This window comes from Rattus norvegicus, chromosome 13 (genome assembly GCF_036323735.1).
Source record: "Rattus norvegicus strain BN/NHsdMcwi chromosome 13, GRCr8, whole genome shotgun sequence".
NCBI lineage: Eukaryota > Metazoa > Chordata > Mammalia > Rodentia > Muridae > Rattus > Rattus norvegicus.
The window spans coordinates 99,030,552-99,046,219 of record NC_086031.1 but is presented as its reverse complement, the minus strand read 5'-3'; the positions used below and the strand labels follow the sequence as shown (position 1 = coordinate 99,046,219).

General features: G+C 44.2%; 1 protein-coding gene across 2 annotated transcripts in view; it reads left to right on the top strand.

Moving 5' to 3' along the window:
• Mark1 (microtubule affinity regulating kinase 1) overlaps positions 1–15,668 on the top strand; it is a 105,272-nt gene that overhangs the window by 40,779 nt on the left and 48,825 nt on the right. For both annotated transcript variants that reach the window (XM_039090282.2, NM_053947.2), the window contains exons 2-3: positions 13,754–13,957; positions 15,440–15,493. In XM_039090282.2, coding sequence (XP_038946210.1) covers positions 13,754–13,957; positions 15,440–15,493 — 258 coding nt within the window. The remainder of the gene's footprint in view (positions 1–13,753; positions 13,958–15,439; positions 15,494–15,668) is intronic.

The following is a 15,668-nucleotide window of genomic DNA, read 5'->3' as shown; positions in this document are numbered from 1 at the left end:
GAGACAGCTCTTGCTCCCTCTGGTAGGAGTCTCACACATGTTACATGTGTGCAGAGGGCCTAGGTCAGGCCCATGTATGATCTGGTTGGCGGTTCACACTGTGTGACCCCAATGGGAAGGTTAGTTGATTCTGTAGGTTTTCATGTGGTGTCCTTGACCTCTCTGGTTCCTTCAGTCCTTCCTCCCGCTATTCCATAGGATTCCCCAAGCTCTGCCTAATGTTTGGCTGTGAGTGGCCACATCTGTTTCCATCAGTTGCTGGGTGAAGCCTCTCTGATGACAGTTATGCTAGGCTCCGGACTGCAAGTGTGACAACATAAATAATAGTCTTGGGGTGGGCTGTCTCTCATGGCATGGGCCTTAAGTCGGGCAGTCATTGGTTGGCTCTTTCCTCAGTTTCTTTACCCCTGCATGTCTTGTAGGCAGGACAAATTGTGGATTTAAGGTTTTGTGGCTGGGTTGATGTTCCACTCCCTCCATTGGAAGTCTTCTCTGGTCAGGGGAGACGACTGTTTCAGGTTCCATATCCCCCATTGCACTAGGGTCGCCCTCATGGATTCCTGAGAGTTTTCTTTGAAGTAGGTGTCTAGCTCATCCGATAGATGCCCCCTCACTGATTCTAGTTCTGTCCCTCTGCCTGATCCCTTTGGTCCCTCCTGTTCCTCTCCCAGCCACCTCCCTCCTCAGTCCCCTCCTTCCATCCCCCCTGGTGTCTATTCTATTTCCCCTTCTCAGTGAGATTCAAGTGTCCCCCTCTTGGACCCTCCTTATTACTTAGCTTCATAACTCAGTTATTTTGTACTTTCTGGCTAATATCCACTTATCAGTGAGTACATACCATGTTTGTCTTTCTGGGTCTGGGTTACTTTACTCAAGATGATATTTTCTAGTCCATCTGCCTGCAAATTTCATGACGTCATTGTTTTTAATAGGTAAGTAACAGTCCATTGTCCTAAAAACATTTTTATAATAATCTTTTAATTATACTGGTTAATATATATTGTTAGAGTAACATCATATATATTTGAAATGTACAACAGAAAAATAAAGGATTTGTGAACTCCAGTGTTTCTATGACTCCTAGCTTCTGTCCCTAGAGGTCATTCCTCACATTCGTCTCTGTGGAACTGTCTGGAGGGACCCGTGCTTCCTGAAGCATTTACACTGATGTTTGCTCATGCATATGCACACGTGAAAGGACATGCCACCCACACAGCACCAGTTCCTTCTGGTAGACGGTTGTGCTGCTTCTGCCTCTTGCAGAGACAGTGCTGCAGCAAGTTCCTTTGTGGCATTCATCTTTAGGTGTCTCTGTGATATGTCTGTAGTGTAAATAACTAGAAATAAAATGGATAATCTAAAGATTTCTCTCCCCAATTATAGTATCTGTTACCAGCTAACATTCTCTGAATTTAATGTTCACTAATCTAACAGCTGTAGTAGCTCATTGCAGCTTCCGTGTATAGCTACCGTGTCATGACTGGCTGTCCTCGGAAATCTAAGAGTCAGGCACACTTCCGTCTTCAGACTGTCGATGTGTGTCCTCTGCTTACCTCCTCTTGTCACTCATTGCTGTGATAGAATCAATGAAGCTTTAGTGTTAGAAAATCAGCCATCTGCCTAGGATCTTACAATTCCCCTTTTCATCTTATTAGTTTGTATTTGTGCTTTAAGGAGAGTTTTTGTTTCGTTTAAGTCAGTACTAGGCACTGTTTACCTTTACTGCCAACATGGCAGGATACAGAACTGCACACCAGCCTGGGGCACGGCAGGACTTTGTCTCAGCAGACAAAGCTTTTCCATCCAATGTTGTAAAGTTAGTGGCCTTAAATTTTATCATTTTTATGACATTTGCTTTCTGTCACACTTAGACATTTCAAACATGAAGCAAAACACACTTCACACAAACAGAAAAGCCAGTTATGTGCTTGCTGCTTGTTTCCTCAATACATTTATGCGCGCTCTCTCTTTCTCTCTCTTTCTCTCTCTCTCTCTCTCTCTCTCTCTCTCTCTCTCTCTCTCTGTGTGTGTGTGTGTGTGTGTGTGTGTGTGTGTGTGTGTGTGTGTGTTCTCTCTCTCCTCAGCCTACTGAAGATTTATCTTGAGGTAAGGAGTAGCACTCTACACTGAGAGATCTAAATTTGTTTTTTTTTTCTAGTTATTATTTCTCAGTTACTCAAACAAACCGTTTTAGTTCTCTCCCCTGGAAACCATGTGAAATTGATTCACTGTTCTGTCATTCATGTTTAACTGAGGTGCTTTTCTGTTTGTTTTTTTGTTTTTGTTTGTTTGTTTGTGTTTCTGGAGAGATGAGTCACTGTTTAAGTGTATTTACTACCCTCGCAGAGGACTTGACTCTGATTCCCAGCACCTATGTCAGGCAGCTCTCAACCACTCGTAACTCCAACTCCAGGACATCCAAGGCTCTGTTCTGGCCTCTGTGAGCACTTACATACATGTACATATTACCACCCAGCCTCTGTAAGCACTTACATACATGTACATATTACTCCCCAGCCTCTATAAGCACTTACATACATGTACATATTACCCCCAGCCTCTGTGAGCACTTACATACATGTACATATTACCCCCACACACACAAAGTTTTAAAAATCTTGGGGCTGGGAATTTAGCTCAGTGGTAGAGCGCTTGCCTAGGAAGCGCAAGGCCCTGGGTTCGGTCCCCAGCTCCGAAAAAAAGAACCAAAAAAAAAAAAAAAATCAAAGTTTAGCTCTCTAGAATGAGAAAGTGTTCCTTTATATGTGGTCTTTATCCAACTAAATTGTGTATATTTGACATCAAAGTGAAGAAAATGAGCAGCTGCTGAGATTCAGGAACTATATCATCTACCCACCGAGCCATCTGGAAATGAATGAACTCTCTCATGTCAGAATGAGGAACAGGGTTGGAGCAGGACGGTAGTTAATAACTAGTGACAACCGGGCACACGTTAAGAACAGTCTGATCTAATTACTGTGGCCTCGATGCAGGTCTTTAAAACCTTTATAAAATGAAATGGACAGAAGTCCAGACACTCCTGGGTGATGTTACTGGGTGATGTTCTTTGTGTTTATGTTGGTAGAACTGGTAGACCCCTACTTGCTGCACCTCCATTGTCACCAAATCCATTGTCACCAAATCCACTCACTCTGCCTCCGTCACTGGGTCTTCTAGCTGCATTCTCAGCTAGTCTTGTTAAAGGTATTCTTGGATCTTACTGCTTGCTGGCAGATAATCCCCTAACCAGTAGACGTTATTACCCATCATTCTAATAACCTTTACCTTGATATTTTGGTGGCACCTGTTTGACAAACTCCATGTTAAGATCAGTATCTGCTGCCTTAGTAACCTGCCTCTGGACATCTGAGGGTGGCTGAAGATAGATACTTCTGCCACCAGACCTGTCACAGCCACACTCCGTCTGGGTTCAGGCTTAGCTGGCCTTCAGCACTACACAGCACCGTCCTCACTGTCTTTGGTGAACTTGTCTTTCCTATGAACGGAGGTTATTTCAATAATTTCCTACTCTGAAATCCTCTCTGTCCCATATCTTCTCTTAGAAGATGCATTAACCTCCATTGGAGAAAGCAAACGCCGTCAGATGAGAATTCCTGCAGCTTACCTTGACTCAGCATTCCAGAGGCTTGGCTTCTCCTCCTTTCTGTTTGTTACGGGAGAAGGTACCTTTCTTCTAGCTACCCCACAATCTCTCCCTTTCTTCTAGCTACCCCACAATCTCTCCGTCAGTGTGCTGGTTCTTCTCGCCTTTCACCTTCCTAGGAACTCCCCTTCCTTCCCACGACTGCTCTCTTCAACCTCTTTCCCTACTTTATCTTTTAATTGACATTCAGTACAGTCCATTCTCTCCCTTCTTAAATAATAAAATAAGATAAAAAGCAAAGGAGTGGTCATACCCCTCTCCTGTGTGCCCCTTCCCCCCCCCCCCGCTCCCTTGCCGTCACCTCCTCAAAGCCAACTGCTCAGATGGTAATCTGTAGCTGCCCCAAGTCCCAGACAGAGTAGGACGTTCAGAGCATGTCCAAGACGGATTAGCAGGCATGGTAGCATTTTTTAGAAGTATCTAAGAGAAAAGTTTCTCTGGGGTCTGGTCTTGAAATTTGAAGGGCGTTGATTCTGTGTGTTAAGGCTGTTAGAGTTAATTTAAAGTTTTAACTGTGTGTATACAGTTGCCACAAAGCTGTTTAAGGTCTGGGGTAAGTACTTTGTTAAATGGCTCTTTTAATAAGGCCCTTGTTAGAAACAGCAGTAGGAGGACCAGAAATGTTCACTGAGCCTGGTGTGGTTAAAGGAAGGGCAGGTGCTGGGACCCTATGGCGGGTCTTCTTAGCGGGGCTGTGTGAACTGAATTCGAGGAATCTTAAGAGTCCATTTGGCGATTTTTTTCAGAATGTAATTGAGGGTGTTTCCTCTCTCTTGCAACTTTATTGAACTCAGTAGTATTTCCATAAAAGTATTTTACTAATTTACTTATATTTTCTAGTTTTCTAGTTCTACTACGTACAAAAATGATTTTCCTCACACGAATCCTTTCTTATGAAAAGGTATTGCAGATCAGCAGTGCCCCAGCCGTGCTGAAAGGGATGGTTCCTCGGCTCTCTTAGTAAACCGTAGTAGCCACTGTTTAAAAATCAACATATGGTTAGGTTTTTTTTTTCTTTTAACAAACCACTTTTATTTTCTTAGAATAAATCAGGGGAAAGACTAGCTCCAACAGGAAAGGTTTGGAAAACTGGGCATGACATCGCAGGGACAGGTAGGTCACCTCTTGTGTACTTCCTTGGATTCTGCAGTGCTTAACATTGGAGCTATCAGAGGGCTTTAGTGACATTTTAAGAGCCAGCTTTTTAAATAGCTAAACTTAAGTTTTTATGTCCTGTGCTTCTGGAAACGGGTATGTGGCCACCATCAAGTCTGCAGAGAATAAATAGAACCTGTCTGTCTGCTACTCAGGCTGAAGATTTCCTTTTTCTTAGTCTTTGCGCACTGTGGTGTTGAAGCTTCACCCATGCTGGGCAGGTGCTGTGCCTTGTGCTTCATCCTAGCTCAGCTTTGCTGACTTTAACGAGCTGGACGACATAATGAGTGGTTACTTTCCGGAAGGACTGATGCGGGATGCTTAATAAACACTAACGTGCTTTGTCGGTCTGTCCAGTGACTGCTGCTATATTGAACGGCAGAGATAGAACACAGTGTTCAGTGCCCTAAAAACGTGTCTTAGGCTCCAGTTGCATTGGAAAGTTTTAGGTGCCCTTTGGAAGATGTGCTGAATACTGGAGGGCACAGGGGAGGGTCAGAGGTTCTCACTGAACAGTCCTCTCCTCCAGTGGTCTATCCCTCAGGATGGTCCACTCATTCTCTACCATCACACTTTAACAGAGCATACAGTGCTGTGTCTGCATTGACAAATTCTTCCTGCTCTTACTCCTCTCCAGTGTCTCTGTCTTGCCTGGAAGAACACTTTCATTGGATCAAGCCTTTGGAGTGCATTTGTGTTTTCAAACTTTCTCTCAAAGTGCAAATTCTAGGCAGTATGCAGCAGCCCGGGTCTTCACTATTCCCTTTTGGCTTCTGCCTGTGACCTCTAACCTGCTTCTTGGCCATTCTTTCGCTCATACTTAGAAAAGTTCTCGTAGTTGATAGAAAACTTCCATAGTCTTTTGGGACTTCATTTTTCTCAAGATTCTCTCTTACTTTCTGTCCATTTTCTGAGCACCGGCTGCACCCTCAGATTCCTGTAGCTGTAGAGTTTGTTTCCCTCTTGAATGTAAGCTGTCTGGAGCTAAGTGGACTAGACTTTGTTTCCAAGATGGAAACGGGGTGTGCGTGCATGTGTGCATGAGCATAGTGGGGGCAGGATTTCCCCTGGCCTGGTGACAGACACACCTATAATCCCACCTCTCAGGAAGCTGAGTCAGGATGGTTGTGAGGTCAGGGCTAGCCTCAGTTATATAAAGTGTAGAGAGACCCTCCTGTCCTCTCCCCCTCTCCTTTTTAATTTTTTTCATGATGATCTGTTTATATTACACACCTCTGGCTGTCCTAGAACTCACTATGTAGACCAAACTGGTCTCAAACTCACAGAGATCGCCCCACCTCTATATCCCCAGTGCTAGGAGTAAAGCTATGTACTGCACATTTAGTCCTGAGAGACCTTCTTTTGGGGAGGGGGGATTTCGCTTAATGAAGATTCTTTTCTCACATCCTCAGCTTCTCTTCCAATTTTGCATGCTTTCTGCATTAGCTCTTTTAAGCTGCCTTTAATGTTTTATCTAAAAACTATATTTTCTAATCTGCTGGCAGGCTTCTCCAGTACAATCTATTCCTCTGTTATTGAAGTCATAATTTCTTGATTCTTTTACTACCATGACTTAGAAAAGTGTGAGTGTGGTCATTAATTTTCAGTAGCCAGGGTCTGTGTTTTTCCTGGTGTAATTTACTTGAAAAGTAGCACATTACAGGGTCTGGGGCAGAGCTGTAGTAGCCCTGTTTTGCAGTGTGGTACTGTGTGGTCCTGCTTGTCAGGAAGGGTGGCTATCCACTCACTAAGCGAGGTTTGTATCTGTAAGAGGACACCACAGCACTCATGTGATGTTAGACTGAGTTTGGTAACTGACACAGCTGTAGGTGGTTGGTGCACAGAGGAGCTGCTCACTGAGCCCTCTGTTCACTCTGGGATGATATGGAGGTGTGTTCTTTCTTATTGGAGTATCTCTTGCCAGTCTCATGTCCTCAGCTGCTGCCAGGATTTCACAAAGGGGAAGGTAATAGTCTCCTGGAAGAGTAAATCGGCCCCTTGTCCTCTGATACGAGTTTGGTCTTCCTTCTTGGTTAGACATTGAGCACCTTCAACCTGACAGCCATGAGAAGGAGCAAAACTCATGGGTTTGGGTGTGGGTGAACGCACGTGAACAGAGGCCATGAGAAGGGGAGTTTTATTTTTCCAGTGTTTGAAGAGGAAGAATCTTTTTTTTTTTTTTTCTGGAGCTGGGGACCGAACCCAGGGCCTTGCGCTTGCTAGGCAAGCGCTCTACCACTGAGCTAAATCCCCAACCCCGAAGAGGAAGAATCTTAAGCGCTTGTTTTATCAAGAGATTCTTTACTAGTTATGTCTCCACATCTCTCCTCTCTGACTCTAGCCGTTCGCGTCTCTCTGGTCTCTTCTCAAAGACCAACCCTTCCGTGGCAGCCCTTGCTTCATATTAATCTGCTTCAGAGTTCTTCTTACCAGGGACTGCTAGTTGATGGTTTTGTGACTCACATGTTCACCATCCCTTTCTCTTCTTATTTCCCTCTGCAAAAACAGAGTGGTTTAGTTATCCTGTCATATGGGACAGTATGTGTATATAATAGGTCACAATAAAGTTCTGCTGACAGAATAAATGGATCATTGAATAGTATGCAGTAGGGGGATGGGGTTCAGAAAACAAGCTGAAGCCAGAGGCTCTGGGGCGGCCTGGAGACGCCTTGCTATTGACTCGGGTCTTTGACTTCACTGTGAGCGCTGAGTGGAAGAGCGCTTCCCACTCAGCTGTTTCTGTCTACGGGTGTGGGAAGATGGGCTGCTTGTCCCTTTAATAGTGGGCTCCACGACACTCAAGTAATGAAATAAGGAAAAGAAACCACACCCGAGCTAGGGAAGAGAGATGCCGTGGGGAGAGAGTAGAATCCCTGCCCTACATCATCAACAGTAACAAACCAAAGCACAAGTGTGACACACCCTTGTGGGAGGATTTGAATTTAGCAGTTGAAATCAGGGCCTAATTTTGATATATATTTATGTACAGTGTGGCTATCCTGAGCTCAATTGTGAAAGCATGATTCTCAGTTGACTTTAAGGTTTCTGGTTTCCCCCCGATGTTTATAAACTGCACTTAGTTGTCCAGATCTTCGCCTTCTGGCTCCAGTGCCGTCAGAAATAGCTGAAGCAATGAAAAGATCTGCTCCCCAGTGAAACGTCCAATGAGGGTTCCTTTCCTTGTATTCACAGGTGATCAATGCCACCTTAAAACCTTTTAGATTTACTTTATTTTTTATGTATGTTTTGCCTTCGTGCATGTATGTACCTTACATGCATGGTTGTGTGTGTGGAGGCCACAAGAAGGCACTGAATCTCCTGGATTGGAGTTATGGATGGTTGTTAGCTGCCATGTGGGCACTGGACTCAAACCCGGGTTCTCTGTAAGAACAGTTGCTCTCAACTGCTGAGCCATCTCTCTAGACTCTCGGCTGATGTCACGAATACTTGGATGAATCCAAAAGAGGCAGCCATGCCATAACTTCTCCAGACCACATCGTCCTCCTCTGTGAAATGTGCTTCTCAGTGGCGTTGTTGTAAAGAGTGAAAGTCAATGCCCATGAAGCATTCGCGGCACCTGGAGCCATAGTGTACCGTTTTATTATACGGATGGTGTGTGGCCTGTCTTTAGTAGCTTTATCATGTGTTTGCTCATTGGCTTGGCCACGTCTCTACTTGCTTGTCCTTTACCTGTTTGTTGGAGACGCTAGTGCCTTCCTGGCTGACATCAGGCACCCAGTTGTACAGGCCTTCACACCTGTGGCTGGAAACCTTTTGAGCCTGACAGTAGAAACTTGCAGGGTTTTATTTGGACAACTGGATGTTCAAGCTGTGGGCCTTGAACAAAGATGCCCTTTTTAGCTGTGTTTGCCTCTGTGCCTTCGTTCCGTGAGCTCATCAAGCACCTGACTTGTTCTCTTTTCACTGCCTGAGTGTCCTTCCGCTGTGTGTCTGTCCCTCTTCCTCTTCTGGTGGAGCGCAGCTGGCTGGCTGTTCCGTCTATCCTAAGGCGGTGTGCTGTGTCCCCCTCCCCCTCTCCGCTTACTTCATTTTATTTCATTGTCACCTTTATTACTATAGATAACTATTTGATTTTGCCTATTTGCCCATTCTTGTCTTTTTTCCGTCTGAATTCAAGTCTCATCATTGGAGAGTTTTTTCAGCCTCTCACAGACTTTGAAGTTCTGTTTCTACTTTAGGTAGCCAGAACTATTTCTGTTGCTCACAGAAAGAAATGTGATTGGTGCAGAAGCTTTACCAGGAGTGGTTGCAGATACCAGGTGCTCAGGAAAGGGTTTGGTGACCTGGGCTGCAGGGTGGACTGGCTGTCTTTGTCCCTCTGCTCCTTTGTGCTGTTTTTACTACCATACAGCGCCATCACCCCATCACATAAGCAGCTACCTACTCCTCAGACTAAAGTATTCTGAGGTAAATAATTATGTTATTATCTTCTCCACCACCTGGTTAAGAACACAGACAATACCTGTGCCCAAGTGTGAGTGGTGCCCAAGTGGGAGACCTTGATTGTAGCTAGTGCCACAGGGACAGAGTCTTAGTAGTTGGCTATTGGAGTGACCCGTGGGTGACCCATGGGGTTCAGGTATGAAAACCTGTTAGATCTTCATCTCTGGTCCTCTAGACTCTGCTGAACTCAGGCAGCCTTAGGGTCATGCTGCTCCTGCTGCAGAAAGATCAAAGACGTTGGGATTTTCTGGATTGAGTGGACAACTGGAGAAGGAAGAATAGCATTGGAAGTTGTTATGATAAAAGTGTGAACTAAAACCCAGAGAAATGCTATAATTAGGCTGCCATCATATCTTGTATTTAATAGCCATAAGGTTGAATTCTAAACCAAATCCATTGTTTAGCAGGAATTAAATCCATATTCCTGCTGGATTCTTATTTGAGAATTAAGCCATTGATTAGGAAGGAGAAAGCTAAACTATATAGACAGTTCTTCAGAGTCCCTTAAGGAAAGACGTACTCCTGTGAGATGCTGACATGCCTAACAAAAAATATGTATTTATAATAGTTGTTCTTGATGAATGTCTCTCATCAGAACCATATATTTTGATTCCTGACTTAAGACTCCTGTGCATGTGTTTTGTGCAAGTTATTATCAAGACTTATTGATTGACTGTGTTTAATGTTGAGAGCTACCCCCCTTTTTTTTTACTTTTGATTGATTCTTTGTGAGTTTCCTGTCATGCACTCCAGTCCTGCTCACCTGCCCATCACCTCATATCAGCCCTTCACCCCTGCAACATCCCCCTCCAAGTAAAGCACACGCAAACACACAACGGCAGTAACAAGAACAAAGCACAGAAAACGTCTCGCCATGGAGGCTGTAGTGTGTCACAGTGTGTCCCACAGTGTATCCCTCTGTCCACACATTTACACTTGCAAATGTTCATTGCAATGAGTCATTGGTTTGGCTCCAGATCTCTGGCTTCTGTCACACCATCAATATTGGATCCTCATGGAGACTCCTCCCAGTTATCCTGTTGTTGCCCTGTGTCATGGATATCCTGCAGCTCTGGAAAGCAAGCCCGGCCCTTTCACACATCTCAACCCTTTGCAGGTGTTACAGATTTTGGGGTGGGCCAATTCGTAGCCTGGCTGTGGGCCTGCATGGTAGCTGAGCTGCTCACCCCACCGGTTCTCCCTCCAGGCACCACCGGGGCTTGCTCTCCAACACTACTTTAACCAGGGCACTCAATGCTCCCCTCAGCATGAGGCAGGATCAGCTCTCATGCCCTTGGTCTGCTCACCCACACTCACGCTCCAGAGCAAGATCCACTGTGCTGCCCAGGCAAGGTGCAGGGCCTCCTCTCCCAACAGCCAGGGGAGGGCAGGGCCAGCTCATCTGGAGAGCTAATTCTTTTGAAAGAAAAAAGATCACCCCAAGTATGAAGTTCTGTATCAGAGAACTGGTAAACTATAGTCTGTGAGCCCACAATTACTGTCTTCTCCAGTATCTGTTGATCCTCCATCATGTATGACTGGACTGCAGTCTGTGTGCCCATGGGTACTGCTGTCTTCTCCAGGGTCTTCTGATCCAACCATGATGTATGATCGGACTGCAGTCTTCTCCAGGATCTGCCAATCCATCCATCCATCATATATTATTGGAGACAAATATTCAAGAGTTCTGCCCCTATGCAGCTTATGCCAAACAAAGATGTCTCCTTAGGGAATTGATTGTATACCAATATTGCTTTTCTTCTTTAAATTTCGCTAGAATTTGACCAAGTCTGAAAAGAATTAGTTGTTGAGAAGTGTTTCCTTTATGTTTGCTTCTTTGTTTAAAAAAACTGATAGGGATGAGGTTAGCTCAGTGGTAGAATATTGATCTGTTGGAATCAGGGTCTTGGGTTCACTCCTCAGTACTACAAAAAATTAACTAATGAAGTAGTGGTAGGGTTATGTATTCATTGGCATTGCTGTGTAACAGTTACTCAAACTCCAATACTAAGTGGCTTAAATCAGCGGCCTATTTCTCCTAAAGTCAGAGGAGCAGCTGGGAGTCAGTTGATTTAATCTGGACTTATCTCCATGACTATGATTCTCTCAGCCTTCTCTGGTTTACTGGACAAGTCCAGCTAGCTCTAGGTGACGGCAGAATTCTAAAAGAGCAGGTAATTCTAAAAGAGCATAATAAGGCTTCTTGCAAACTTGTTTAGGTTTGTGTACTGTTAACTCCAAACCAGAACTGAAGAACTGGGGAGCTCTGTCCTACCTCCAGTGGAGAAGTGGGGAGCTCTGTCCTACCCTCAGTGGAGAATTGGGGAGCTATGTCCTACCTCCAATGGAGAAGTGGGGAGCTCTGTCCTACCCTCAGTGGAGAACTGGGGAGCTCTGTCCTACCCTCAGTGGAGAACTGGGGAGCTATGTCCTACCTCCAGTGGAGAACTGGGGAGCTATGTCCTACCTCCAGTGGAGAACTGGGGAGCTCTGTCCTACCCTCTGGAGAACTGGGGAACTCTGTCCTACTCCAGCAGAAGGGCACTGGGAAGTTACCTGGTAGACCTGTGTGTAAGTTTGGAACTAATAAGTCCATTGCAGCTCAGTGAGACTGTCATTTACACCTGCCCTCAGCATGCGAGTTTGTCTGTGTCAGTATATGGGTATGTATATGTAAGCACAGTGCCTATGGAAATCTAAAGAGAGCATCAGATCCCTGCAGATATAGTTACAGGCAGCCATAAGCCTCTGGATGACAGTCCTGGGAACCTAACGGGTTCTCTTTCAAAGCAGTACACACTCATGAGTACTGAGCCATCTCTCCAGACTGCTCAGTGTTTCTGATACCTTAACTGTGTACTGTCCTCCTCCCTCCCTATCACAGCAACAGGGAGCCACCTGCCCCAGCACAAGGAGTCTTAGGGGACTCAAGATAAAGATGTTTGAATCTGAGATAAAGGAACCCACCTTGGTCCCAGAGTCCGCTGTGGTCAAGCACAAACAGCGTGTGATGATTTATCAATAGAATTTATATTGTAGCTCAATGCCTAACTATTAGTTTAAAATCAAACACACAATGACTCTGAGGTGTCCATGACAACACACATATTTCACAGTGTGTGGCGTCACTGCAGCCTTGGTTTCTGGACACACGACACCCACACTTTATACCACGTACACCATCACAGCATACAGTGACAACAGATGCTGCTTGTTACCCTGGCTTGGAGTTCAGACTTTTGAATGTTACAAATTACAGTGTTTTGCTGTGCACACAGGTTTTCTCCTCTGACAGAAACATGATATAATTATGGAGATTAAAGACTTTAAGTTTTCCCTACCGCCATTTCTCAACACGTTTGTACATTTTCATATTTTTGAAAGCCATGGTTAGAGTCCATATTAGTTATTATTCTCCTCGTTTTGACAAGATGACTGACAGGAAGCAGCATAGCAGAGAGGGCTTATTTATTTTGGCTTACAGTTCAAGGGAACACTGCCCATCACGGCCTAGAAGGCATGCTAACAAGAGCGTGAGACAGGGGTCACAGTGCATCCAGAGCAGGGACACAGAGAGAAGGAGATGAGTGCTGGTGCTCAGCTCATGAGGCGGTGACAGCTATGGCTAAGGTGGATTGTCTCACCCCGTTAAGCTCATGTAGGTAATTCATCAAAGGTGTGCTAAGAACTGTCTCCTAGCCCCTGTCAAATCCATTGCCAGCACTGCCTGAACCACGTGTTGGGAGACACCTGTGGTCTTGTGCTTAGGAGCTGCAGGCAGGAGGAGCAGACGTTAAAGGTCATCTTACCCTACAAACTATGTAGGGCAGCCCAGGATACATAAGACCCTGTCTACAGACAGACAGACAGATAGACAGACAGATTAAGGTCAACAAGTAGAAAAGATTAAGAAGCTGTGGATTAGAGTACTAACCATATTTGTGAGGATGTTTGTCCTGGTAGTAAAGATACTTCCCTTCTAAGGGGTAGGCGTGGATAGTGCCACTCAACTTAAAACAGTAACAGGCTTTACAGGAACAGTGGCCAGTGTGGTGGTACCCAGCAATGTATCACAATGGTTAGTGCGCTGGTACCTAGCAATGTATCTCTTTTGAAAGTCAAAATACAGACTTAAGGATGCGAAGTAAAAATTCTTGTACCCATTGGTCAGGAAAAAATGATAAACAGCATGTTCACATTTTAAAATTGTGTACTATGATTCACTTTCATTAAAGATGAAGTGTTAATGAACATGAGTTAAAGTCCTTTTGTTTGTTTTTCAGACAGGTTTTCTCTCTGTGTAGCCTGGTCTGTCTTGGAAGTTGTTCTGTAGAGTAGGTTGGCCCCAAACTCAGAGAGATGAGTTTTCTGTGATTAAAGGATACTCCACCAGCACGTGACTGTTTGTAGCCTCTTAATTGTCCTTTTATAATTGTCTAAGTGACTGTGAGCTCTTGTGCTTTCTCCTAGCATACATCTGTGGATGGATATACTGAAACGCATATCCCGCCTACCAAATCAAGTAGCAGACAAAACATTCCCCGGTGTAGAAACTCCATTACGTCAGCGACAGATGAACAGCCTCACATCGGAAATTACCGTTTACAGAAAACAATAGGGAAGGGGAATTTTGCCAAAGTGAAATTGGCAAGGCATGTCCTAACAGGTAGAGAGGTAAGTCTTCATGGTGCCTTCTGATATGTGCCTGGACCTTGCTCCAGAGACTCGCTTTCTCATGGTGGACACTGGGAGTGAATGGTATCAGTGAGCTGGTGCACACTGGGATATATGCACATAGGGCATTTGCAGACAGATCTGTTTTGTGGCAGAGCTACTGACCTCTAACACTAAGGAAAAACTGGTACCTTATAGTATCCTCAGAGACTTCAGATCAGCTGTTTTCAGTTATCTACCATGTGAACACTCTTGGTTACTGTTGCTACTCTGCTGTGGAATGAGGCTGGGATACGTTTTTATGAAATACCACTTAGGCTAAGGTAGGATGAGTGTGTAGAAAATCACCCATTAACTTTTATCTGTTTGGCTATAGCATCAAGGTAATATTACTACTGTATAGATAATTTTTTTCAGATGACAAGAGAATGTGTGTCTAAAGTACCATTTGTTTGTAGGGCTGTTTGGTTGGTTAGTGAGAAGTGTTGAGACAGGGTCTATTGTAGCCCAAGCTAGCTTTGAACTTGCTACCAGCTGAGGCAGACCTTGAATCTGGATCTTTCTGCTTCCACTTTCTAACTGCTAAGGTTATTGGCTTGCACAAGCACATCCCACTTATCTCATGTATTTGAAATTATTGTTACACAATAAAAATGTATATATTTACATGTGCGTGCACTATAAATGTATAGTGTGTACAGCAGGGTTAAATGATTATTTCAGTAAATATCCAAAGTTTTGCATTAAGATTGGATTATTCTTAAATCTCAACCACAGAATGTTGGTAAGCTTTCGCGTGTTGTACACATCATGATATTGTGATCCCATTGAGTATCTCCTTGTGCATTCTACCCCTAGGAGCTGTTCAGACATAGGCTACACTAGACAGAGCCCTCGAAGATTTTCAAATCTCTTTTGCTGGTTTTCTATTAAAGTTTATATATCCAGTTCCTCTGCTTGCACAGTAGTTTTATTTGTTAAAAATACAAATTTAAAGCCTACTCTCTTGTAGGGTGATGCAGGTGACACCTTTGATCTTAGTTCCCAGGAGGCAGAAGCAGGAGAATCTCTGAGTTTGAGGCCAGCCTGGTCTACAGAGTGAGTCCAGGACAGCCAGGGCTACACAGAAACCCTGTCTTAAAAAAGGAAGGAAAAGAAAAGAGCTGCTCACCCCTGTAATGTTGCCCGTCTAGGCTTTGAGAAAAGGATTAAGATAGCATGGCATGGTCTCAACAGTTTTAAAGGGAAACATGGAAGAACTGGCGAAGGCATAATCCCGTCGATGCAGAAGCGGGAGGTGGGTGACAAGTCCATAGGTAAATTGTGTGCTAAGGCTCCAAGTTATCAAGACCACACCTTCTGGGTGTGTGAGATCAGAGAAGTAAGTGGTGCATGGCCAGGAGCAAAACAAAACTTTTCTTTGCAAGGTTTGATGCATTGAATTACATATCTCAAGTGTGGTTTAATGATTCTCTTTTTCAGGTAGCTGTGAAAATAATAGACAAAACTCAGCTAAACCCTACCAGTCTACAAAAGGTACTTAATTAATTAATAAGTAATGTGAGAGTTTATTAATATACAATTGTCTATAAAGTCAACTGTAAAATTTTGTTAGGTAAACACTATATCAGTACATGAAGAAAAGACAAACTCTAAGATATAATGATTATGACATCATAAAGTTGTTTGAAATGTGTTTAATGCAGCTTGA